Genomic DNA, 25272 nt, shown 5'->3' on the forward strand with positions numbered 1-25272 from the left:
ACAGCAAATGCGTTTGCAGATGCTTTGGCAAAGCAGGGGGTGGGAAGGGATCAATTGTATTGGGCTGTATTGTGAGCTCTTATGTTGCTCTGTTGGAGAGAGTAAAGTCTTTTTAACTCTCTCTGGGTTGCTGTACCTATTTTTTATGAATCTAATGAAATTCTGTTATTGATAAAAAAATGTTGTAGCATGCTGAATAATCAACTATCCAACTTATGGAAGATACACTGTTTATCATGGCTATGGAAGGAGTTGCAGGAGATGGAGTCATGTCATGAACTGTGGCAACTGCATAAAGATTTGGTGAATTAAAAGAATCAAGATAAAAGAGGACAGCTAACATTCAAGGGATTGGACAAGATATTATAATGCTTGTTATTAAATTAAGTATAGCAATTAAGAACTTCGTCAACCTGCTATAGAGTATAGACATTAAATTATAAATGGAACTTTGGAACATAAAAATGAAGGACAAAAACAGGAACCAAGATGGGCGATACCCGTGTTGGATGTTGATAATGTATTACCATTAGCTAGGGTAATACTCTTAGAGTTAGAGATTGGGATAATGAAGTCAACACACCTAGAGACCTGGTCATATGATTTCAAGCTCTAGAAAATGCATGATCCAAATAGACGGCGTTAAAGTCTAGTTGACAGGGCCAATTCTGTCATTTGTCTTCTATTATTCTTTCCTATGTTGTTTCTTATGTAATATGTGTAATCTTGAACTCTATTGGGTATTAATAAATCAATGGTCAATCTCTACTGAAACCCTTCTCCTTATTTCTCTTCTCCCTTCTCTCTTCTTTCTTTCTTCTGCTTCTTCTTCTTCTTAACTGAGTTCTTTCTTTCATTTCCTCCTATTTTATTATTGTTTTACCTTATTTGTAAGGAAAATCACATGGTATCAGAGCTAAATTAGAGTCAGTGTTTCTGGTTCAAAATCTGGAGGATACAAGAGTTTGGTTTGCCTCTCCTGATGGATTTTTTTTTGTTACTTGTGCTTCCTTCTTTAATAAACTCTTACTTTCCAATCCTTTGGGGGAGACTTTTCCGGTGAAAGAGATATTTAGTGATGAATTTTTGGAGGAGCTGGAAGGTTTGGGGGGGGGGGATGTGGGAGGGGCCTTGGTGTATTGGAGTGTTCTTGAAATTCAGATCAATGTTTTAAAACACGGAGGCATGACGCGAGGCATTCCACTACCTAGAGGTGTGATGTGTAGTTTAGAACGCAAGAGCCGTAAGCCTCTCGAACACAAGGAGGCGTAAGCCTCCTTAAGAGGAGGGGGATCCCATTTTTTCTTTATTTTTAATAAAAATCTTTTATATTAAGAAGAATAAAGATGCATAACATTAGTTGAAAGGGGGGGGGGTCTTGTCGCTCGCTCGCCGAAGCGAAGCAAGACCCCCCTAACTCAAAAAAACAAATTGGGCTGCATCGAAAAGGGGGCGGGGGGGGGGGGGGGTCTAGGGGGCGAAGCCCCCCAGCCGAAGGGGCAGGGGGCAAACCACTTTCTTTCCCCTTATCTTTTCTTCCCTTCCCTTTCCTTTCCTTTTCTTTCCTTTTCTTTCCTTTTCTCGTTTTTTCTTCTCTTTCTTTTTCTTTCCCCTTCCCTTTCTTTTCTTTTCCTTTCCTTTCCTTTTTTTTCTTTTTTCTTTTTTTCTTTTGTCTTTTTATATCAGATGTGCATGAGGCGCATGAGGTGTATGCCTCTAGCACGCCTCATGAAAAAAGCGCAAGAGTTAGAGGTGTCAGCGCCTCCGGCATACGCCTTAGGGCATTTTGGGAGTGCCTCGCCTGGAGGCGCACCTCTAGGCGTACGTCTCCCACGCCTTTTAAAACACTGATTCAGATGTAATTCCTTTCAGGTGTCATTGCTATTGTTTTTCTATTTTAGTTGTTTTGTATGGTGAGGTGCCAGCTTGTCAGCACTTGGATTGTATTTCTTTCTTTTTTTAATGAAATTTCTCTTTTTACTCTTAAAAAAAATGCCTCCCATGCCTTTTAAAACACTGATTCAGATGTAATTCCTTTCAGATGTGATTGCTATTGTTTTTCTATTTTAGTTGTTTTGTATAGTGAGGTGCCAGCTCGTCAGCACTTGGATTGTATTTCTTTATTTTTTTAATGAAATTTCTCTTTTTACTCTTAAAAACAAACGCCTCCCACGCCTTTTAAAACACTGATTCAGATGTAATTCCTTTCAGATGTCATTGCTATTGTTTTTCTATTTTAGTTGTTTTGTATAGTGAGGTGCCAGCTTGTCAGCACTTGGATTGTATTTCTTTCTTTTTTTAATGAAATTTCTCTTTTTACTCTTCAAAAAATAAAAAAAAGGTTTGGAGTAAGCACATCCTGCCTAAAATTCAAGCTTTTTGTTAGGAGGTTTTCCTTGGAAAGATAAATACTTGTGATATGCTGCAGAAAAGAAGGTCAAATAAATGCCTTTCTCCAAATATGTGCTTCCTTTGTAAAGAAAGCAGTAAAACTATCTCCCATTTACTAATCTCCTGCCCTTTTGTTCATTTTTATTTGGGGATACTTTTGTTCTTCTTTGGGTGCAGGTGCCCCCCCTCCTAAGATGTGGTAAGTCTCTTTAGCTCAAGTTTTTTGAGGCAGCCAAAGGAAAGAGGGAGAGTTTTGTGGAAGACAGGTAGGGCAGCTTTGCTGTGGACAATTTGGGAAGAAAGAAATGGAAGAATCTTCAGTGGAAATAGCAGATCGGAGAAGGAACTATTAGAGTCAATAAAGATCAAAGCAGCACATTGGGTAAAAACAATGGAAAATTTTCAAGACTTTTTGATGAATGATATTGTAAGAACTTGGGCTGAAGTGGCACAATCAGCTAAGGTGAAAAAACAGGTCGGTTATGGAGTGGAAACCTCCACCAAGTAACACAATAAAGATGAATTTTGATAGGAGTTCTATGGGTAATCCAGGGATGAATTTTTTACTCTTCAAAAAAAAAAAAAACGCCTCCCGTGCCTTTTAAAACACTGATTCAGATGTAATTCCTTTCAGATGTCATTGCTATTGTTTTTCTATTTTAGTTGTTTTGTATAGTGAGGTGCCAGCTTGTCAGCACTTGGATTGTATTTCTTTCTTTTTTTTTAATGAAATTTCTCTTTTTATTCTTCAAAAAAAAAAAAAAGATTTGGAGTAAGCACATCCTGCCTAAACTTCAAGCTTTTTGCTAGGAGGTTTTCCTTGGAAAGATAAATACTTGTGATATGCTGCAGAAAAGAAGGCCAAATAAATGCCTCTCTCCAAATATGTGCTTCCTTTGTAAAGAAAGCGGTAAAACTATCTCCCATTTACTAATCTCCTGCCCTTTTGTTCATTTTCATTTGGGGATAGTTTTGTTCTTCTTTGGGTGGAGGTGCCCCCTCTGCTAAGATGTGGCAAGTCTCTTTAGCTCAAGTTTTTTGAGGCAGCCAAAGGAAAGAGGGAGAGTTTTGTGGAAGACAGTTAGGGCAGCTTTGCTGTGGACAGTTTGGGAAGAAAGAAATGGAAGAATCTTCAGTGGAAATAGCAGATCGAAGAAGGAACTATTAGTGTCAATAAAGATCAAAGCAGCACATTGGGTAAAAACAATGGAAAGTTTTCAAGACTTCTCAATGAATGATATTAAAAGAACTTGGGCTGAAGTGGCACAATCAGCTAAGGTGAAAAACAGGTCGGTTATGGAGTGGAAACCTCCACCAGGTAACACAATAAAGATGAATTTTGATAGGAGTTCTATGGGTAATCCAGGGCTGGCAGGTGTGGGGGGTGTTTTCAGAGATTCATCAGGAAGGGTGATGGCTATGTACTCAGGACCTATCAGTGTTGGTGATTCTCTGAAAGATGAATTGATAGCCTTATTACAAAATCTTAGATTAGAAAAGCAACCCAGATTCTGTGTTTTGGAAGTAGAGGGGGACTTAAAATTGATCACTTGGGTAAAAGGCATTTGCATGGCCCCGTGGATGTATAGGCACATTTTCAGAGAAATAGAAGTTCTGTCAAGGGAGTTAAGCATCTATAATTGCATTAGAAGAACTGCAAATGGAATGGCTGATTCATTAGCAAAACAAGGGGTTAATAGAGTTAGCTTATTTTGGGCCTTAGTTTGAATGATGTGTAACTTGGATTAATAGACTATACCTGACTGTACCAAACTCTTCATATAATTAATGAAACATTTCTACTTTACTGATAAAAAAAACACATGGTATCAACCCGATTGGTGTTTAATGCCCTTTTGGACTTCTCCTATAGAGAACTTCTCTACACATCAAAGGAAAGAAAAAGGACTGGTCACCCTTTAGCTAAGAATGCTTCCATGCCTTGGGTTGCAGTTGCTCATGTGTTCTTGGTGGTTTTCTAAGCACTGTCTAATCAGCAAGTCGAAGAGGGGCAGGATTGATGGTTTGATTGGTTGCAGTGTCTTTCAATCAGTTTGTGGTGGTAGAGTGATGTGTTTGGGTGCGGAAAAAGTGTTATTTTGTGTTTATATGGTCAGTTCATGGTTCCGGTGAGTAACCCACTGTTTTTGGTGTTGAGAAAACTAGGTGTATTGGGTGTTCAGAGGTGATTAGTTGTAAGAAGACTGAAGAATCATTTGTTTTAGTAGTTGATCACCGCTTAAGTATTTGAAGACTTATGGCTGCATCAACTAGTGATTCCAAATCTGCTGTTGTGTTAGAATATGATATTATGAATACTCAATTGACTACGAAGCTTAATGGTACAAATTGTGTACCATGGGCCAAATCAGTTCAAGTGTTTTTGATTGGTTGAGGTAAGCTGGTATATATTAAGGAAGATAAGTCGAAGAGTGGGTTTGATGGGTTCAATGAATGGGTGCAAGAGATTGCATAGGTTATGACATCACTATGGAAATAGTATGGAAAATCAAATTAGTATAAATCTTATGTTTCTTGACACAACTAAAAAAATTTTGGATCATGCCAAATAGTTGTATTCTGGACAAGACAATGTAACAAGAATCTATGAATTGTATCAAGAATACTTCACCCTTCAACAAGGTGATAAGATTGTAGATGAGTATTATGCAGCCCTGAAGAACTTGAAAAATGAACTGAATGTCTATCAGCCTTTACCTTACAGATTAAAAGGTTCAACAAGAACAGAGAGAACACTTGAATGCTGCAAGGTTCTTGTTTGGATTGTGGGCAGAATTTGAACCTATCTAGGCTCAGGTTTTGGGTAGTAATAATCTCCTAAATCTATTGGTCATGGGTTTATAGACAATTATGGTGGAGGTAGAGAAAGAGGAAGTATCAGAGGAGGTGGTAGAAGTGGTGGTGAACGTAGGATAGTTTGTGAGTGTTCTCATTGTGGTTGTGAAAGCCATACAATTAATTTTTGCTATGGTTTGCATGGCCCACTATCTATTTGGGCAAACCATGCTGCAGTAGGGGATAATCTTTGCTACAATACCTCCACAATTGAGACACCTGTTCAAGGAGGTGGTGAGGACAAGGAGTTGATTTCTATTACGTGTGAGGAGTATGATAGACTTCACTAATCCTCTTCTTCTGATACTACTATTCTTGCTACATCAAGTATAGCTTACTTTGCCTCCAAAGGTCACATGATTGGATCTTTAGACCTGTTTATGTATTCGTCTTCTCCCTCCACACCTCAAAATGTTACTTAGCTAATGCTACTACATCTACTACTGGTACTAGTAATGTGTCTTTTGGTTCTATTACTTTACATTTTTTCTTTTGTGTACCCAAATTTCCCTTCATTCTTCTATCTATAAGTAAACTTGACCTCTTAATTGTTTTAGTCACCTTTTATCCCTCTTATTGTGTTTTTTAAGACCTCAAGATGGGGAAGTTGATTGGTGGCGGGTGTGAAATTGGAGGACTGTGCTACCTAGATGACAATGATTTTTTTTTGATAAGTAGAAAGAAAAATTCACTAAAAAAAGAAAACAAACGAATACAACCTAGGACGGTGTTGAGAGAACACCTCCAAAGGATCTAAAAGAAACAATAAGTAGCCAAAACCCAGCAAAAGGCCCCCATAACAAACAGACCCCAAACATCAAGCAGCCCAACTAGCCCATGAACAAATAAACAACAGACAAAAACCCGCGAGTAGAACAAAAAGTAGCCTCAACAACAAGCCAGCTGAGCCCAACAACCATGGACCTCCAAGTCTCACCCTCTCAACTGCATCACTACCCAGTACCCACATCTTCCTTTACTCTTCATCAACGGAATCTGACTCCTTTCCTTCTCCTTCCTCCCAATTCTCACCCCCTTCCCCAACTATGCTTCTCTTGTTCTTTTCCTGCCTTCTATTTTGTTCAAATTGCTCGATTGCCTTCCTCACCACTGCTTCTCCCCCTAAAAAGAAAAGGGCAAGAGACTTCCCAACTGCTACTTGTTTATCAACTAGTTTATCAATATTGACTCTTTTCTCAATGCTGACATCCTCAGTAGCTTTATTCCCTCCTATCTCCTTCTCCCCTCTCTGTTTTCCTCTCCAATCATTTCCTAGTCACTTCCTTTTCTCTTTGTATTCCTCTCTAATCATCCATTCCTAGATGTCCTTCCTCTTCCCCAATAGATATTGGAAGCTTTTCAAAGTAATTTGCTTGAAATCTTTTACCATTTTTGCCCTTAGGAACATAGCTGAATCCTCCCTCATCCTTCTTCCTCCCTTGAATGACCTTCCACAAGTAGGAAACCTCTCTGGTATCCACGTTTCAGTTGGACATCACAAACAACCTTTGGAGGAGACGAGAATAGACCATTCTTGCCATCTATAGGATATGACGCAACAAAGGTCATGTGCTCTATAGCCTTGTCATTTTGGTTATAAACTTCTTTTGAAGCGCCTGACCCCTTCGGCCTAACTCAACAACCCAAGAGATTGGATCCGTCTCGCCCATTCATTCTTAGCACCGCCTCTTCATCTTCCTTATTTTGAACCTGGCAAACCTTGTTTGGTGATTTGCAAAGTTCAGACATGATTCCCCTCCCTTGTTCTTGAACTTCTCCCCCCTCTCTCCTCATCTTCTGCTTGTAAACACACATGCCACATCATCATCTTCCTTAGGCAAATCAGTGATTCTCCATAGCAACGCTTCAGCTTCTGACGCGATCCAAACTCTGTGCAAACAACCATCCGCCTACAACTCCACTGACCTTGGAATGAACTTAGGACGGACCTCCGATAATCTCATTCCTGTAGCATGAAGATCCTGAACATCCAAATCAACCAGCTTTCCCCCAATGGCCTTTGCAATATTTTCGAATACTCCTTCCTCCCAAAGTTTGAAAGGAAGAGCCAGACAATGTTTTAAAATGTGGAGGTGTGGCGTGAAGCATTCCACTACCTAGAGGCTTGAGGCATAGTTTAAAATGTAAGAGGCATAAGCCTCCTGAACACAAGGAGGCATAGGCCTACTTAAGAGGAGGGGGGATGAGGAGGAAGGAAGGAGCAGAGGAAGGGGGATCTCATTTTTTCTTTATTTTTAATAAAAATCTTTTATATTAAGAAGAATGAAGATGTGTATCACTAGTTAAAAGGGGGGGGGGTCTTGTCGAAGCAGAGGCGAGTGAGCCGAAGCGGAGCCATTTTATTCGTCCTTGTTATTTTATTTTATTAATTTTTTGCACAAAGTGGCCACTTTGAGACCCGAACCTGCGTTCTCATTCTTGCCAGCCTGAGATTTTGTACCATTGCACCAAGCAATTGTCCCTGGACTTGCTTATAAATTCTAATGTAGACTAGTGGCTTCTATGTAGAAAACTTTTAAATGTCATTTGGTTCAACCTTACAAGTCAATGTACCAAACTACCCTACTTGCTAAGTAATTTATGATAATATGGTTATGGCATGCAAAGCTTTTCTTTTTTTCATTCTTTTTGTAGTTAGCTTAATTAATTTCTCCCCTTTAACAGGAAATTATGAAGGAAACAATGGAGAAACTACCATATATGAAGGAGCTTATTGATATCTACAGTGGTCCTGATAGGGTAACTGGAAAGCAACAACAACAGGAGTTGGAAAGAGTTGCAAAAACTCTCCCTGAAAATGTGCCATCATCGGTAAAGTGTTTCACTGACCGTGCTGTTCTGTCTCTTCAGGTTTGCTCTCATCCTTGTACATTCCCAGAATATCTGCTGACTATGCATATTGTTCATTGGGAGGTTGCTTTACTTCCCAACTCCAAATCCAAGAGCTTGAGAGGCTGGATGGATCAACTATTGACATGGTCGACCTGGTGTAACTGTTTGATCCAGCTAGGTTCTGTTTAACAAAATTGTTAAATTATTTCAAGTCATAAAAGCAAGGCCTGGCAACATGGGTGTTAACGTAGAGCTGGTTGATAGTAGACTAGATTGATGGGTAACCTTGCTTTAAAAACCAGCTAAGTATTCTCCGAATTTAGGGGAGAATTTAGAGAATTGTTGCTGGTTTTCTTCTAGTAGCAAAAATTTACCAGAAAATAACAAAGAAAAAAAGAAATCATGTGTTTCTCCTATACTAATTTCAAGAGAAAAAGTGAGCATCCACTGAGGAAAAAAAATTAACTCATTTGGTTCTGTTGTTATGGAAAGATTTATGCGTTACCTTTCGAAAAAAGGGATTTATATGTATTTATTTAACTCAAAGCTTTTACTGAAATAGAAATTTGGTATTTACTAAAAGTGCACTTGACTCCTAATTAGAATCCCAGAAACTTCCAATAATAGAAACTTAGAAAATCAAAGTAGCAGTTGGCTCAAACTAATAGTTTCCTAGACAAAATAGAAACTACCAACTATGAACATTCCAAAAAACAAGGAAGAAACAATAACTTGTTTTAAAACATATAAATAGAAAACATCTATTTAGACACTGTTAGCATCAAAATTTGGGCACAACCATTGATTCCTTCATCTTTCATATGTTTTAGTAGCTTTGGGGTTTAAAACTCTCCAGAAGTTGATTTGTTGTATTCTTTATTGCTATACTACTGAAGGCTGAACTGTCTCAGTTACCCCCTCTGAAAAGAATTCACCCTTAATTTCTCTGTCATGCTCCTTGTAATAAGTAAGTGAAAGATGCTTCAGATTGTGACAGTGATTTGCAAATGTGTTGATCCTTGCTAGAACCTCACAAGACCAATGCTTATTTAGAGGGTGTTCAACGACATGGTTTTGTTTTTGTTTTTTTATCAATAACAGGAATTCATTAAATTAATAAGAATTAGTTAAAGCACTCCAGAGAGAGATAAAAGGTGTAACTCTCTCCAAGAGGACAACAAAAAACAAAACAACTTATAATACAGCCCAAAACATTTGGTCCCTTCCCACCCCCTGCTTTGCCAAAGCATCTGCAAATGCATTTGCTGTTCTCTTCACCCACTGAAATTCGATTGCCCTCACTACTACCATCAAAATTTACCTTTATAACACCACAGCCTGGTGGTGACCACACAGGACAAACAGAAGAGCAAGCAGGAGCAGAATTAGCCACCTCCATCTAGCTGTTCAACAACATATCCATAGAAATATCATTAAACAGGTCCAAGGATTTTAGCCAGTGCACCACCCTAACTGTTATTACTTCAAAATACTTTCATTTTTCAATTTCAGAAAAAGTTCTGGAGTTCCTTTCCTGCCATAGAGTCCAGCAAATAGCATCCCTCACACACCTCCACATAATCCTTTCCCTTTTCTTTGGCCATCGAAGGAACAAAGAGCTAAACAACCTTTGAATATTTGGCGGTGGGGTCTACCTGCAACCAAAAAGGGAAAGAAACCAGTCCTAAATAACAACAACAAAAGGGTAGGGGTTTTCACCATTAGCCTTGCAAAGAATGCACCAATTCAGAGATGAGCACCAAAAAAGCCTTTTTCTTTGTAGTAAGTCACACGTATTACACCTTTCTAGGAAGGCTTCCCAACAAAAGGCTCGAATTAGCTCACCTGAAACTTCCTTTACTGGAAAATTTTGTGCAAAGTTACTAGCAAAGGCAAGAGGGACTTAAAGAAGAAAGCACAAGAGGTCCCGGAGGGAGCTAGGGTCCACAGTCTCTTATCCCTCTCAAAGGGATCCAACACCACCCCATTTAAAATCTGAACCAAATTCATGACATTTTCTACTTCTTCATCCCTTAGGCCTCTTCTAAACCCCAAATCCCAATCAAACCCGAAGTGAGACTGAGAAGGAACTAGAAAACTAGACACAACCTTGCCTTTATACTAGGAGAGGGAAAACAAGGAAGGGAATTGGTCTCTCAAAGGTACATCACCCACCCAAATGTGCTTCCAAAATTTTACTTGATTCCTAGAGCAGAGGTCATACCTGATGTGCTACAGAAAAGAAGGAAGAATGGTATGTATAGATTTCCAAGGAGAGGCTCCAATAGATCTTGCCAAATTCCCAATGTCCCAGCCATCATTTGCCTGACCATGAATACTCAGAATTACCCTAGCCCACAACTTATCCTTCTTACCTTCCAAGCTCCACAGCCATTTCCCCAAAAGAGCTTCATTTTCTTCCTAATGTTACCTGATCCTAACCCTCCCTCAGCCCCGCTTTTAGAGACCATTTCCCAATTCACCCTATGATCCTTCCTCTCCTCCCTTGGTTCCCACGACATGGTTTTGTTTTTGATAAGAAAAACAACTCCCATGTCAGCAAAAACAATATAATTTTGCTGATGTGGCAGCTGTTTTTGTTTTCAAAACAAAACAAACCATGTTGTCGATCACCTCCTTAGGTTTTGGAAAGTGTTGAAAGAGTTGCTTTACTTGTGTTTATTTTCATTATTTATAACAGTATTTTCATAAATGGCAGCAATATTGTTATTTTGATTTATCATGAGAGAAGAAAACCAGTCCAAGAATTTCCTACTTGTATAATAAGAAAAATGAGAAGGGAGAAGGGAGAAAGAGCTGTTCAAGAGAAAGAAGAAGTTGGAAGAAAAGAGGAAGAGAAGAGAAGAGAAGAGAAAAACATCCCTCTCTCACTCCTTTAGTCTCCTTATATATGTGCTGGATTAATTTAAAGGAGAAATTACATGGGTCCCTTGGTTAGGCGGCTGACCCAATAAACATAAGAACAATGTGTTAAGGGCCCATAAAGACAGCTCATTATAGTAGAAATAAAACAATAAACAGCTGAACTAAAGCAAGGCCCATTCAGCCACCAAACTAAGGTCATTTGACCTAATCTCTCTACATTCTCCCTCAAGCTGAGCATAGATGTCAATCATGCCCAACTTGCTTATATAGTGTTGGAGCTTTGCCTTAGGTACTCCCTTGGTCAAGTTGTCTGCCAGTTGTTCCTTTGAAGAGATGAAAGGGAGGCACACTTCTCTCGAGGCCACTCTCTCTTGTATGAAGTGTTTGTCCACTTCAATGTGTTTGGTCCTATCATGTTGAATTGAGTTATGAGCAATGTCAATGGTACCTTGATAATCACAATACAATATACACATTAGCGGCCTTCATAATAAATTCCCATCTCTTCTAAGAGAGATTTGAAACACAACAACTCTAATACCCCATGAGCCATAGCCCTATTCTGCCTCAACTAAAGATCGGGCAACAACAGATTGCTTCTTATTCCTCTAGGAGACTATTTCCATCCACCATGACACAATAACCTGATGTGGATCTTCTGTCATCTATATTGCTTACCTAGTCAGCATCTGTATACGCTTCTAACTTCATTTGTCCATGCTTAGTAAAGAGTATACCTTTCCCAAGAGTACCCTTAAGATAACACAACATTTTCGCAGCAGCCATATATGTCTCTAGGAGCATGCGTAAACTGGCTAATCACACTCACAACATAGGAAATGTCTGGCCGTGTCATACACAGGTATAGAATCTTCCCCAACAATCTTTAAAACACTCCCTTGTCTTTCAAGAGCGCCCAGTCATCAACGAGAGCTTATGATTCACATCAATAGTTGTGGAAGTAGGCTTGGCCCCAAGTTTCCTAGTCTTAGTTAGAAAGTCCAACACATACTTTCTTTGGGAGATGAAAAGTTCCTCTTAGACCTAGCAACCTCAATGACCAAGAAGTACCACAACTCCCCCAAATCTTTATCTCAAATTCAGAGTTATGGAAGTATTTGTGATCATGAGTTTCATGTGCATCACTACCTGTGACAACAATGTCATCCATATACACAATAAGGAAGGTAACATGAGAAGCTCTCCTCTTCACAAATAGAGTGTGATCTAATTGTCTCTATGTGTAACCAAACTGAACAAGTGCAGTCCTGAATCTATCAAATCAAGCACGAGGAGATTGCTTAAGTCCATAAAGAGATTTTTTCAGTTTATGCACCTTATCTTGCATCTCCTTACCAAACATTCCAGGGGGAAGGGACATATACACCTCTTTTGTCAAGTCACCATTCAAGAAGTCATTTTTGACATAAAACTAGTATAGAGGCCAATCATAATTTATTGCCAAAGACAAGACCTGAGTAATCAATCCCATAGACTTGAGTATACCCCTTAGGCAACAAGGTGGACTTTATACCTCTTAATCTGTCCACTAGCATGGTACTTTATGGTATAAACCCATTTACAAACAACAAGCTCCTTTCTAGTAGTCCCAAGTATTGTTATTACGAAGTGCTTCTATCTCAGTTCTCATAGCATCCCTCCATTCTGGCTTGGATAAGGCTTCTAATACATTCTTAGGGACAAGTTGGGCTAAAATGGAGGCTAAGAAGGAATAGTCGGAAGGGAACAAAAAACTGTAAGAAAGGTGTTTAAAATGAATTGAGTAGTACATTTCCTTTTAGCTTTTCTTACAATAATGGGTAGGTCAAGGTTTGGGAATGAGGGTATTGGTTATGGTTCTACAGGACTTGTCCTCTCTTCAGTGATTGGAAGTTGCAGAGGCTTACTTGGAGATGGAGGAACAAGTTGTCCATATCTTAGTCCTTGACGTTGGTACCACCTCTGAAGTATAGGAGGCGTAGTGAACACAAAAGGACTAGGAGGAAGAAAAGGAGGTGAAAGAATGGAGGAGCCAGAAGGTTCAACTACTAGAGCTAAAGGAGCTGAAGGAGACTAATACAAGAGCCAATAGGAGCTGGTAAAGGTGGGGAAGAAGCAAACAACTCACTAGAGGGCTCTCCCTCAGAAGAACGACTATAAAAAGGGGTTGACTCTGCAAAAGTGGCATCCATAGAAACAAAATGGGTGCCACTACTAGGATCAAAGCAATAATAACCCTTCTGTGTGGAGGCATACCCTAAAAAAATGCACTTCCTAGCAACGTTCTGAAAATCGTAATCGTATCGTAAATCTTAAAGGGGTTTGAATTGAATCGTATCATGAATGTATCGTAAATCGTAAGATTTTTTCTTATTTTTTCAAAAGTCAAAAACTCTAAAATATACCTAAATCTCTCTCCAAAAAAAAAAAAGAAAAAAATAAAAAAGGACTTTGCACAAGCTTTCTAACCCATAAACAACTTATAACTATATAGTAATGATAGACTTATAGTTACACTAGTGTCAATAAGTAGCAATATCTTTAATTATCTTGGTATGAAATATGGGTGAACCATAATTTTTTAAAAGGAACCATAACTATATAGTATAGAGTCTTGTTTCTATTGTTTTAAATTTTTACTTTCAACTTTCAAGTGTTTAACAAAGTAACAAACTAAGCCCATCAAGTCATCAATTAGTAATTATCCATACAATTTATAAATAGTGAGACAAACACTACAAATGAAAGTTATACAACTAAAGAAATTATTTTCTCTGAAGATAATTTATATAAAGAGATATCATATGTATAGAACTAGGGATGAGTTTTAATTCCATTCTAAAAAAAATCAAATTTTAAAGTTTAAGTACAAGTGCTTCATAAATCATAATCTAAGTTCAAGGAGGAAGGAAAATATAAACAAGGGAAAAATGAAGAGAAGAAAGAATGGGGCAGAGTCATTGTTTTAATAAGTATAATGAAAGAAAGAAAACAAATGAACCCTGTTTTCATGTTAGAAAAGGGTGAAAAAATAGAATATATCCCTGGTTTTTCATAAAAAATGAGTGGAAATAATAGAATGCAACATGTTTTAACATTAGCAAAAAGGAAAAAAGGAAGCTATTTTTGCACAATAGAAAGCAATCTGTTTTAACCTACAAAGTGCAAATACATCTCTGTTTTTGCATAATACAGTTTTATTTTATGTGTAAAAAAGAATGAAAAATGGAGATGAATCCTGTTTTGTGATTAGAAAAGGGTGAGGCGAATATATCAGGGCTAAAGCCCTATTTTTATGAAAGAAAACAAGTAAAAATATTGGGGAAAAGCCCCTGTTTATGCATGGAAAAAGGGTGAAAAGTAAAAGGGCAGAGCAAAAAGGATGCTTTTAGTAACTTCCACAATGTGTCTGTTCTTTCTCTAATTCTCTCCACTACCTCATTTTGTTTTGGTGTGCGAGCACAAGAGTTTTGGTGAACAACTCCAAACTTCTCAAAATAAGAGTGGTGAATGTAGAGAGGATGGGCCGAATGGCCCATAGGCTGTTTATTCTTTCTTACCTTTTATATTCCTTTCTGTAATGGGCCTTATTCTGGGCCCATCATTTCTATGTTATGTTCTTTTAATTTCTTGCCCAACTAAGGGCCTCCTTGTAATTATTCAAGTTTAACTTAATAAAATAGTGTTTAGGTGTAGGAGAAGAGAGTAAGGTTCGAAACTCTCATTCTCTGAACCCTTATTGCCGCCATCTTCTTCTTCACCTTCTACTCCATAGAAGAAGCGTTTTCTGCTGTTTCTTTTTGATTTCTGCATCTATTCTAAACGGTCCCCCATTCCTAAGGACTGTTTTTCTTCTTGGTATCAAAGCAGGCCTGAACTTGGCTTGGGCTCTCATGTGGGTGTAGTCCAGTCGACTACATGAGAGTGTTCTAGGGCTGGAAGCTTCAGCTTGTGTGCCTGATTCTTGGAGGTCATTGGAGATTGAAGAAAGTGCCCAAGATTCAAATCTCTTGGAGAGTGGTTCGGTGACCAGGAAGAATCAGAGAAAACATGTCGGTTTCTGATTTGGAGCTTAAGTCAGAGATTGTAAGTTGTGCTCAGTTATTTCTGGGTTATTTTTTTTTTTTTGTTCTAGATTGTTGAAGTGTCCGAAGGTTCTTTGAAAACTGTACAACTATTCGGCTGTTTTTAATCTGGTTTAACCTAGAGATTTCTGGGTTGTTTTCATTCCTTTTCTAGACTGTCAAGTTGTCGAAATACCTTTGGATTCAGTGCTGCGGGTTGTTGCTTCCTTGAGTTGGTTTTTGGGCACCTGTACAGACTGTTCCTGAGCTGTTTTTTACCTTTGACAGTGGGGTCTTCTCTGCTGCCCACACTGTGTTTGTAAAAAGGCCTCTTCATCAATACGGATTGTTCTTTGCTCTTTTTGGGGTACTTTTTGGTAAGTACATGGAATTTGTGTTTAGAAAAGGAGCTTGGACTGGGTGCACAGTGTTTGGAGGTTTTCTGATTATTTCTTGAAGGTCGAACCAATCTCTTTAGTGTCTCGTGTAGTCAACAAGGTGCTGCTTCAGTCTTGGTTCTCACAGCTTCCGGGTGTGATTTGGTTTTGTGTATTGCTGCTTTGAGGCTGGTTTAACACAACCCTTGCTCATCCTCATTCAGTACTTTTGTTGAAGTTGGTCGAAATCTTATTTGAAGTGTTTAAAGGGATGGACTCCTCAGAGGTTGAAAATAAGAATGTTGCTGAATTTGGGCAAGTTCAGGGGGCTCCAGTTGATCCTTTATTGGCTGTGACCACAGGGCAGAAGATAAGAGCAAGGAATCTGTAGCCTTGACGGTTTCCTTGCCAAAAATAGAGGCAAGAGAACCATCGGCTAAGGTGATTTTATCACGTCCAGGAAGCAAATCATATGAAACGAACAAGGTAGAAAGATTGGTCATGTGATCAGAAGCACCTGAATCGATAATCCAAGGGATCTTGAGATTACTTGATATGGATGCATGGTTGGCAGAGGCCCTTATACCTGAATGAGCAAATGCAGAAGAGGTTGAATTCCCCGAAGGGTTGGAAGAAGAAGTCACACCCTCTAGATGACTGATCATCTTCCCAAACTTTTCATATTCTACTTTCATGGCTGCTAACTGTGCACAAGCAGATATCTCTTCAGTATGGTACTTATCACTATCTCACAGTCAATAAAGAATCAACTGGAGTTCCCTGAACTTGTCCAAATTCAGCAACATTCTTACTCTCAATCTCTAAGGAGTCCAACATGTAAACACTTCAAATAGGGTTTCAGTCAACTTCTACTAGTGTACTGAATGAGGATGAGCTAGGACTGTGTTAAATCAGCCTCAAACACAGCAATACACAAAGGCCAAACCACACCTAGAACTTGTGAGAACCAAGCCTGGCAGCAGCACCTTGTTGTCTACACGAGACACTAAATGGCTCGGTTCAGCCTTCAAGAAGTAATCAACAGACCTCCAAGCACTGTGCACCCAATTGAAGTACCTTTTCTAATCAGGGATTCTCGGTATTCACCAACAAGTGCCCTAAAAAGAGCAAAAAATAGTCCATAGTGATTAGGGGGCCTTTTTACGAACACTGTGTGGGCAGCAGAGAAGACCCCACTGTCAACAAGTGAGAAACACCTTAGGAGCAGTCCGTATAGGTCCAAAAAACAACCAAACAAAAGCAAGAACTCGCACCACTGAATCCAAAGAGGTTTCGACAGCTTAACAATCCAAAAAAGGGAGAAAACCAACCCAGAAATCTCTGGGTTAAACCAGATTAACCACAGCCGAACAGCTGTACAGTTTCAAGGGAACTTCGAACACTTCAATAGTCCCCAAAACAGAAATATAACTCAGGAATAACTGAGTGCAACTTACAATCTCATCAATCTTTGATTTGAGCTCCAAATCAGGAACCGAACAGTCCTTTTCTCTGATTCTTCCTGGTCACCGAACCACTCTCCAAGAGATTAGAGTCTTGGGCACCCTCCAATTACTTCCAAGAATCAAGCGAACAAGCTGAAGCTTCCAGCCCTAGAACACCCTCATGTAGTCGGTTGGACTACACCCACATGAGAGCCAAGCCCAGTTCAGGCCTACTCTGATACCAAGAAGAAAAACAGTCATTGAGAGTGTGGGACTGTTTAGGATAGATGTAGAAATCAAAAGGAATCAAAAACTGCAGAGAAGATTGCTTCTATTGAGTAGAAGATGAAGAGGGAGATGGCAACAAAGAGGGTTAGAGTATGAGAGGTTCGAACTTCACTCTCCCTCTAACACCCTAACACTATTTCATTAAGTTAGTTTTGAATAATTACAAGGGGGGCCCTTGATTGGGCAAGAAATTACAAGAACATAACATAGAAGAGGATGGGCCTAGAATAAGGCCCATTACAGAAAGGAACATAAACAGTAAGAAAGAATAACAGCCTATGGGCCATTCGACCCATCTTCTCTACAGGGTTTAAGTCTCCCTTCAGTCTCCTTCATCCGGACAAGGACCTTTTTCCTATTCCTCTTCATGTCTTTGGCTGCACCTGTTATGTACATATTCCAAGTGTCCAAAGGCATAAATTTGAACCAAAAGCCCACAAATGTATCTTCCTTGGTTATTCCCCCACACAGAAGGGTTACTGTTGTTTTGATCCGAAGACTGGCAGTTGGTATGTCTCAATGGATGTCACCTTTGATGAGCTTTCTCCCTTTTATGGTTCCTCCCTAGAAGGACATTGTCCAAAGGGGGAGGATTTGTCACAGGTGTTTGCTTTTCCTCTTCCTGTTCCAGTTGAGTCTTTTGATGAGTCTATTTCTCCTTCAAATGAATCAAGGGAGGATCAGTCATTCCATTCTTCCTGTCCCAGTGTTCTTCCCCTTTTACCTCGTCGTCCTATCTTCAATCCCAAGGTGTATCAAAGGCAAAGATCCAGAAATGAGCAGGTTGTTTCTCCTACAACTCATGAGCCTCATGCACTTCCAGTTACAGATAAAGACAACAGGTACTGTTTCAGCCCCCTTGGGGCCATCTTTCCCTGATCTTGATATTCCCATTGCTGTTAGGAAAGGAAAACGGAAGTGTACTGCACATTGCATTTCCAAATACCTTTCTTATAGTCTGCTTCCCCCTTTATACTTTGCCTCTCTCCCTTCTGTTGCCTTTAACCCTATTCCCAGGTTTGTTGCAGAAGCTCTAAATATTCCAGAATGGAGGGATGCTATGAGATCCGAAGTTGATGCCCTACACAAGAATGACACTTGGGATGTGGTTGATTTGCCTGAAGGGAAGGATCCAGTTGGTTGCAAGTGGGCCTTTACCATCAAATATCAGGCTGATGGCACCATTGAGAGGTACAAGGCCAGGCTGGTTGCAAAAGGCTATACACAGACATATGGGATTGATTATCTTGAGACCTTTGCACTTGTTGCCAAGATGACATCTGTGAGGGTTCTTCTATCTTTAGCTGCTCACTCTGACTGGCATCTTTTTCAATTGGATGTAAAGAATGCATTTCTGAATGGTGAATTACATGAGGAGGTTTATATGTCTCTTCCTCCAGGGATGTATGGAACGGATATGAAAGGAAAGGTATGCAGGCTGAAGAAATCTCTTTATGGACTAAAACAATCCACTAGAGCATGATTTGAGAGATTTAGAACTGCCCTTGTTAACTTTGACTATGTACAGACACAGTCTGATCATACTCTTTTTGTGAAGAGGAGTGGACCTCTGGCAGTATACCTCATTGTGTATGTAGATGATATTGTTGTGACTGGTAATGATGTTTCAGGAATTCATGATCTCAAATCTTTTCTCCATACAGAGTTTGAGATAAAAGATTTGGGGGAATTGAGATACTTCCTTGGCATAGAAGTTGCTAGATCCAAGGATGGGATTCTTATCTCCCAAAGGAAGTATGTTCTTGACTTGCTCTCTGAAACAGGGAAGATGGGTGCTAGACCAGTTGCTACTCCTATTGATGCAAATAATAAACTCTCTGCTTCAGATGGAACATTGTTAGAAGACAAAGGAGTCTTCCATGGAAAACTTCTGTACCTATGCATGACTCAGCCAGACATTGCTTATGCTGTCAGTTGCATAAGCCAATTCATGCTCCCCGAGACACTCATATGGCAGTAGCAGAGCGAATTCTATGTTATTTGAAGGGCTCTCCAGGAAAGGGAATTCTGTTTGCCAAGCATGGTCATATGAAACTTGAAGCCTATACTGATGCTGACTGGGCTGGAAACATTGATGACAGAAGATCTACTTATGGCTTTTTGTTGGGAAGTATTCCATGGGAAAGTAAACACTTTAGACAACCTACAAAAGAGAAGACCTTTTCTCTGTATTTCTCCTAATTGGTGTATCCTCTGTAGAGCTCACGGTGAGGATTGTTACCATCTACTAGTATCTTGTCCCTTTTCTGACCTTTGGGCTTGGCTACTTTCGTTGTTTGGGGGTAGTTGGAGTCTACCAGCAGAAGTTCACATGCTCTTCAACCATTCTACCTTTTATTGGCCTACAAAAATAGGGAGAATTATGTGGAGATGTGCTCGTGTTGCTTTGACTTGGACTCTTTGGGAAGAAAGGAATCTCATAATTTTTCAAGGAAAGGAACAACCAAGATTTGAAAGACTGTGTGTTAAACAGGGCAATACATTGGCTGAAGACCTTGGAAATCTTCCATCAATTCTCCTTTAATGACCTTTGGAGAAATTGGTCAGCAGTAGCAAGGTGCTCATCTTTAAAGGACAAATCAATTACAAGCTGGTCTCTTCCACCCGAAGGCTCAATTAAGTTGAACTTTGATGGAAGCAGCATGGGTAATCCAGGATTATCCGGAGTGGGGGGTGCTTTGAGAAATGAGAAGGGAGAGATTTTGTTGCTCTACTCAGGTCCCTTGGGAATTGGGAACTCCATCAGGGCAGAACTCTTAGCTGCTGTACAAGGGGTGCAATTTGCAAACCAGCTGGGGGTACAACACGTAATAATCGAGGGGGATTCCAAAGTGGTGGTGGGTTGGTTAAAAAATTCTGAAGAGGCTATGTGGCGATACAAGAATGAAATGAAGAAATTTAGTTGGTTGACAAGGAATATGTTGGTCACTGTACAGTGGGTGGGGAGATCAGCAAATACTTTGTCAGATGTGTTAGCTAAGCAAGGGGTAAATAGGGAAGAATTATTTTGGGCTCAGTTGTGATTATTGTTTTTCTTTGGGATGATGTATGAACTCACTCTAAAGTTGCTTCTGAATCAATAAACTTATTATTATTCATCAAAAAAATATTTTTTCTTGGAGAAGCAAGAAACAATCGATTGTTGCTCGATCTTCAGCAGAAGCAGAATATAGAGCCATGGCACATGGAGTTTCTGAACTATTGTGGCTAAAATCATTGATGGAGGAACTGGGGGTTGAGCATGACAAGCCAATGATGTTATACTGTGATAATCAGGCCGCCATCAACATTGCTCATAACTCAGTGCAACATGATAGAACTAAGCATATTTAAGTCGATAGACACTTTGTTCGAGAAAGAGTCTCTTCGGGTGAAGTATGTCTTCCTTTCATCACCTCTGAAGGACAGTTAGCAGATTTTCTCGCCAAGGGCATTCCCAAGGCAAAACTTCAGCATGATACTGGCAAGCTTGGCATGATTGACATCTATGCTCAGCTTGAGGGGGAGTGTAGAGAGGATGGGCCGAATGGCCCATAGGTTGTTTATTCTTTCTTACCTTTTATATTCCTTTCTGTAATGGGCCTTATTCTGGGCCCGTCCTTTCTATGTTATGTTCTTTTAATTCCTTGCCCAACTAAGGGCCTCCTTGTAATTATTCAAGTTTAACTTAATAAAATAGTGTTAAGGTGTAGGAGAAGAGAGTAAGGTTCGAAACTCTCATTCTCTGAACCCTTATTGCCGCCATCTTCTTCTTCACCTTCTACTCCATAGAAGAAGCATTTTCTGCTGTTTCTTTTTGATTTCTGCATCTATTCTAAACAGTCTCCCATTCCTAAGGACTGTTTTTCTTCTGTGAACAACTCCAAACTTCTCAAAATAAGAGGCAAGATGCTTCTCAAGATATTCCTTAGCATTGTTTGATCAAAATATTTTGATTTCGGGTGTCAAACTGGGTAAGCATAAATTCATTAAATTGTTGAACACGTTTAGGCACTTCAGCACATGAACGCATAAGATACAATCAAGTGTAGTGAGAGAAGTCATCAATGAACAAAATAAAATATTTATAGCCTCCCATCCAAGGTAAATGTTAAGGCCCCACACACATCAGAGTGAACAATGTTAAAAGGAAAAAAATGGATTTTTTATTACTCGTTGGATAAGAGTTTTTACAATGTTTTGAAAACTCGCAGGTCACACAATGTAGACTGGATAGATTGACTCCTCCAAACAATGCAGGAAGCAATGTAGACTCGATAGATTGACTCCTTCAAACAATAAGAAGGAATTAAAGTTACATTGCAGTTCAGAGATTTAGTCAAGTTACTAACTGAAAGTAAGTTGGTATTAAGTTTAGGTACATGAAGCATAGAAGTCAAAGGGAGTCTGAGGTTCTGAGGTCGTCATATGGTCAGAAGCACCAAAATCTAATATCCAGGGGATCCTACAATTACCTGAAGTAGAGGCCTGATTTGCAGTAGCACGAATACCTGAGTGAGCATAGGTGAGGTGCTGTTGTTAGTTGCTATTGTGTGGAGTGGAAGCTGAAGTAAACTTTAGATGACTGATGATGTGGCCATATTTCTCATTTCAGCCCTGACGGCTGCAAGCTATTCCCCTACAGTCTTCTCATCACATTGCCCCTCCTCATCATCAGAGGAGGTGGCTACATTAGCCTTGCCTCCTTTCCCATTCCTTCTCTTTCTGTCATTGTTATTATTCTTGAATCTGGGGGTAGGAGCTGTGGATGTAACTTCCAACTTCAGCTCTTTGATAAATTTCCTTCCTTGTCACAATTTTCCTCCATTTCAACTCTTTCCACCACTTCACCCTCCTTAATCCCATCTGAAAATTTAAGAATTTCTTTCTCAGAGTTTATGGTCGAATCCATGGCACCATATTTTTCTTGTGATGCCATCGAGCTTGGTTCTCCAAGATCACACCCAACCTCTAGGGGCGTCAAATCTGTAACCTTGGGGTTAGAGGAACCACAAATCCCTTTGAGATCCCTATTATCTTGAAATCAAGTTCTTGCCACATAGACTTCAATATTGAGAAATACACAGCTAATGGCTTCTCCCCCTATATCAAATTATTCACATCATTCTTCAATTTGTAGGCCCTAGCAACATTTAACTTCTGTGAGTAGGTCTCCTTAACAATATCCCATACTTCCTTAGCAGTCTCTAACCACAAGTAGTGTTGACTAATGAGGTTGCATAGAGTTCACCATCCTACAACAATTTAATTATCCTGCATCCACTTCTCATAGGTAGGATCCATCCTCCTTGGGTTGTCTTACTCCTAGTAATATACCCCCATTCTCCTCTACTACAAAATGAATACAAACACGAATTTTTATTGAGACTGCTCCACAAGATTCTCTACAGATCCTTGACCATATCTGGAGTTTGTAGGGTATTTTGTCTCACCTCCAGTATGCTCTTTTGATCAAATGGAGGCAAACGAATATCAAAATAAGATACTATTAATCAAGAAAACACTAACTTGGGATTTTCTGTAGCAGAAAACTAGGGTTTCATAGCACCTGACAAAATGGGAGAGAGAGAGCTTGTGCCGCTTGTACTAGGGACTCTAGAAACTTCTCTAGTTAGAGTCGATCTCCAAATGGGTCAATAAACTCCCTTTTAAACCCTAAGCACCAGCTTCAAATTGTCTCTAAACCCCTTAGTCCAATTTCTACAGTCAGCTAGGGTTAGTAGTATTTGATTTCTATTTGTCAAAGATTAGTAGTAATTGATTTCTCCTGATACTTCTAGGCAAATATGGAAACAAGTGAAGTGTTTCTTTAGCCTACAAGGAGACAAGTCCCTTGAGGAGTATTATTATGAAATGGTGGGTCTTTGACTTTTTGTGAGGAGCTTAATATTTATTAGCCAATAACTGATGTTACTGTATGGAACAGCAGGGAGAAGACTTTTAAGTTGCAAGTTTATATCTAGAGTTAAGTCAGAGTATGAACAAGTTTTGGTCTCAAATCTTGGGCAACCTTGAATTACCTTGTCTGAAGGAGGTGTTTTCTTGACATCAGAGGGCTAGATTGTTAGATTCTTATTTTACACCCACGATTAGTTTATTTAGTCTAGCAGTTTCTGGGAACATTAATCATGGGAGCTGTGCTGGTCACACAGCATATGGTGGACATGGCCATTTAGGCCTTTTGGTGATCAAGGAGATTATATATAAGAAGGGCTAGTTGTGGACGTTTGCACTCATTGTGGTTTAGTGGGCCATACTATCAGCTATTGCAAAGACTTGCATAGAGTATGTTTTTGTACCCATTGCAATTGTGAGGGTCACAGGATTGATTATTGTAGACTGCTTAAGAGATTAAGGAGTTTTGCCAACCAAGTTTCCTTTCATGATGGCACATCATTTACTTCAGCACAGTTATTTTCCCCATCCACCTAGCCAGGAGGTGAGACAATGAAAATTTCCATAGAGGAATAATGGAATATGCCAAAACTTCTATTGGCGAAACAACCTTTTACTTTGCTACTATGGCACAATCATGTATTGGCTCCACCTGTCTTCTTTCTACCAAATATCCATGGGCCATTGACCTTTTCACTTTTTATATTTAGTTCAGTCCTTTGTCTTCCTCCTTGCACTGTGTAACCCTTCTCAATGGTACTTCATTACATGTTCTTGGGGTAGGATAGATCAGCCCCACTCCTCACTGCCTTCCTCCTACTTGTGGTCCAACCCTGATGGTCCAAGGAGAATGATGAGTTGAACCAAGGGGAGGTGGAGAGGAAAGTTGGCTGAACCCCCAGAGGGTCTGCCTACATACCTTCCAGTGAGGAATCAGGCCATTGTAGTTCACCAGTTCTAGAATTCCAGTGGGAGGGAGATGGTACTGTCAATGGGAGGTCGGGGAGGCTGAGAGAGGTTGCAGAAGAGGGTTCAGGATCTCGGATCTGAGATCTGAGAGAGAGTCTCAGGTGGGATAGAAAGCTCACATGGTCTGACAGTATGAATGCCTTGTTGATTCTCTCGGGGATCCCCTATTTATAGATTTTCCTTCGGAAGTTCCTGTTTCTGGAAAGTTACTTTTTGAGTTTGTTATGCAGTTATTTGATCGCTTGGATTGGTTGGGGTGTCACCACATGTCCATGTGGTTACCTCAATACTAAGCAATATCATGATTGGATCTTGCGGTTGGGCTTGCGATCTCGCGACATTTGCTATCTTGCAGATTGATTGAGTCCTCAAGGAGAATGCGATGAGAGGCACGATGTGATGAGTGTGATGCGATGGGTTTTACTTGAGTGGTGCCAGCTGTACTCTTTAGCTAATGTTATCAATGAAAGTTACCATTTCCTATAAAAAAAAAAGAAAAACTCCATCTTTCTGTTTAATATCTTTGAAATATATATTCCTTTAAATCTATAGCTTCCTTTTGTAAAATGTAAAAATGGTTCATTATTGAATAAATGATGGTCCTGGCTAAATGGGGTCTTTGAGGGGGGGGAGACTGGAAATGATTTTGGTTTTTTGCACACACTGGCTGCATTGGACTCAATACCATTACTCTTAAAGTCCTTCCTTTTTCTTCAGAGTTGGGTACTTGAAACTTGTTCCCTGTTCATGAGAAGGATAAAGGGAGGAGTTGTAGTCTTTCTTTTCCTCAGCAAAGAAGCCTCTTTCTGGCTGTGCAGGTTATTAATTGAGGTTGTTTCATTGTTGGGATCAAAGAAGCTGTGAGATCACATGTGAGGGTTAAAAAGAACCTATTTGTGAGCTTGGCACTCCCACCGGTGTGGGGGGGGGTCTCTCTTACTGTTCTTGGGTATCTTTTTTTGGCTCTTTTTTAGATACTTTATCTTTTCATCTTTTCACTAAATGGTTTACAGTTGCCACAAGGAAAAGAATTAAAAACTATGAAGAACAACTAACGATGTGATTCATTTTTGTAAATATCAAACAAGAAAAGAACCTATTTGTTGAGCTAAGCACCCAGGGGGTTGTTGGGGGTTTTCTCTTTTCATGTTATTTTCTTAGGCATCGTTTTCATCTTTTCACTAATTTTCAGTTGCCACAAGAAAAAAGAATTAAAGTTTCTAAAGA

The 25272-nt window shown here is 39.6% G+C and overlaps 1 protein-coding gene across 2 annotated transcripts in view; it reads left to right on the plus strand.

Moving 5' to 3' along the window:
• Nucleotides 1–25272, plus strand: part of LOC104610136 (hydroxyproline-rich glycoprotein family protein) — a 37771-nt gene that overhangs the window by 11389 nt on the left and 1110 nt on the right. The window contains exons 3-4 of one of the 2 annotated variants that reach the window (XM_088903053.1): nt 7933–8118; nt 24276–24471. In XM_088903053.1, coding sequence (XP_088759179.1) covers nt 7933–8118; nt 24276–24338 — 249 coding nt within the window. In that variant the 3' untranslated portion in view covers nt 24339–24471. Of the gene's footprint in view, nt 1–7932; nt 8119–24275; nt 24472–25272 lie in introns of those variants that run through there. The other variant, XM_010276624.2, reaches the window with a different exon arrangement.

Source organism: Nelumbo nucifera, chromosome 4, assembly GCF_055504915.1.
Source record: "Nelumbo nucifera cultivar China Antique chromosome 4, China Antique-T2T, whole genome shotgun sequence".
Taxonomy (NCBI): domain Eukaryota; kingdom Viridiplantae; phylum Streptophyta; class Magnoliopsida; order Proteales; family Nelumbonaceae; genus Nelumbo; species Nelumbo nucifera.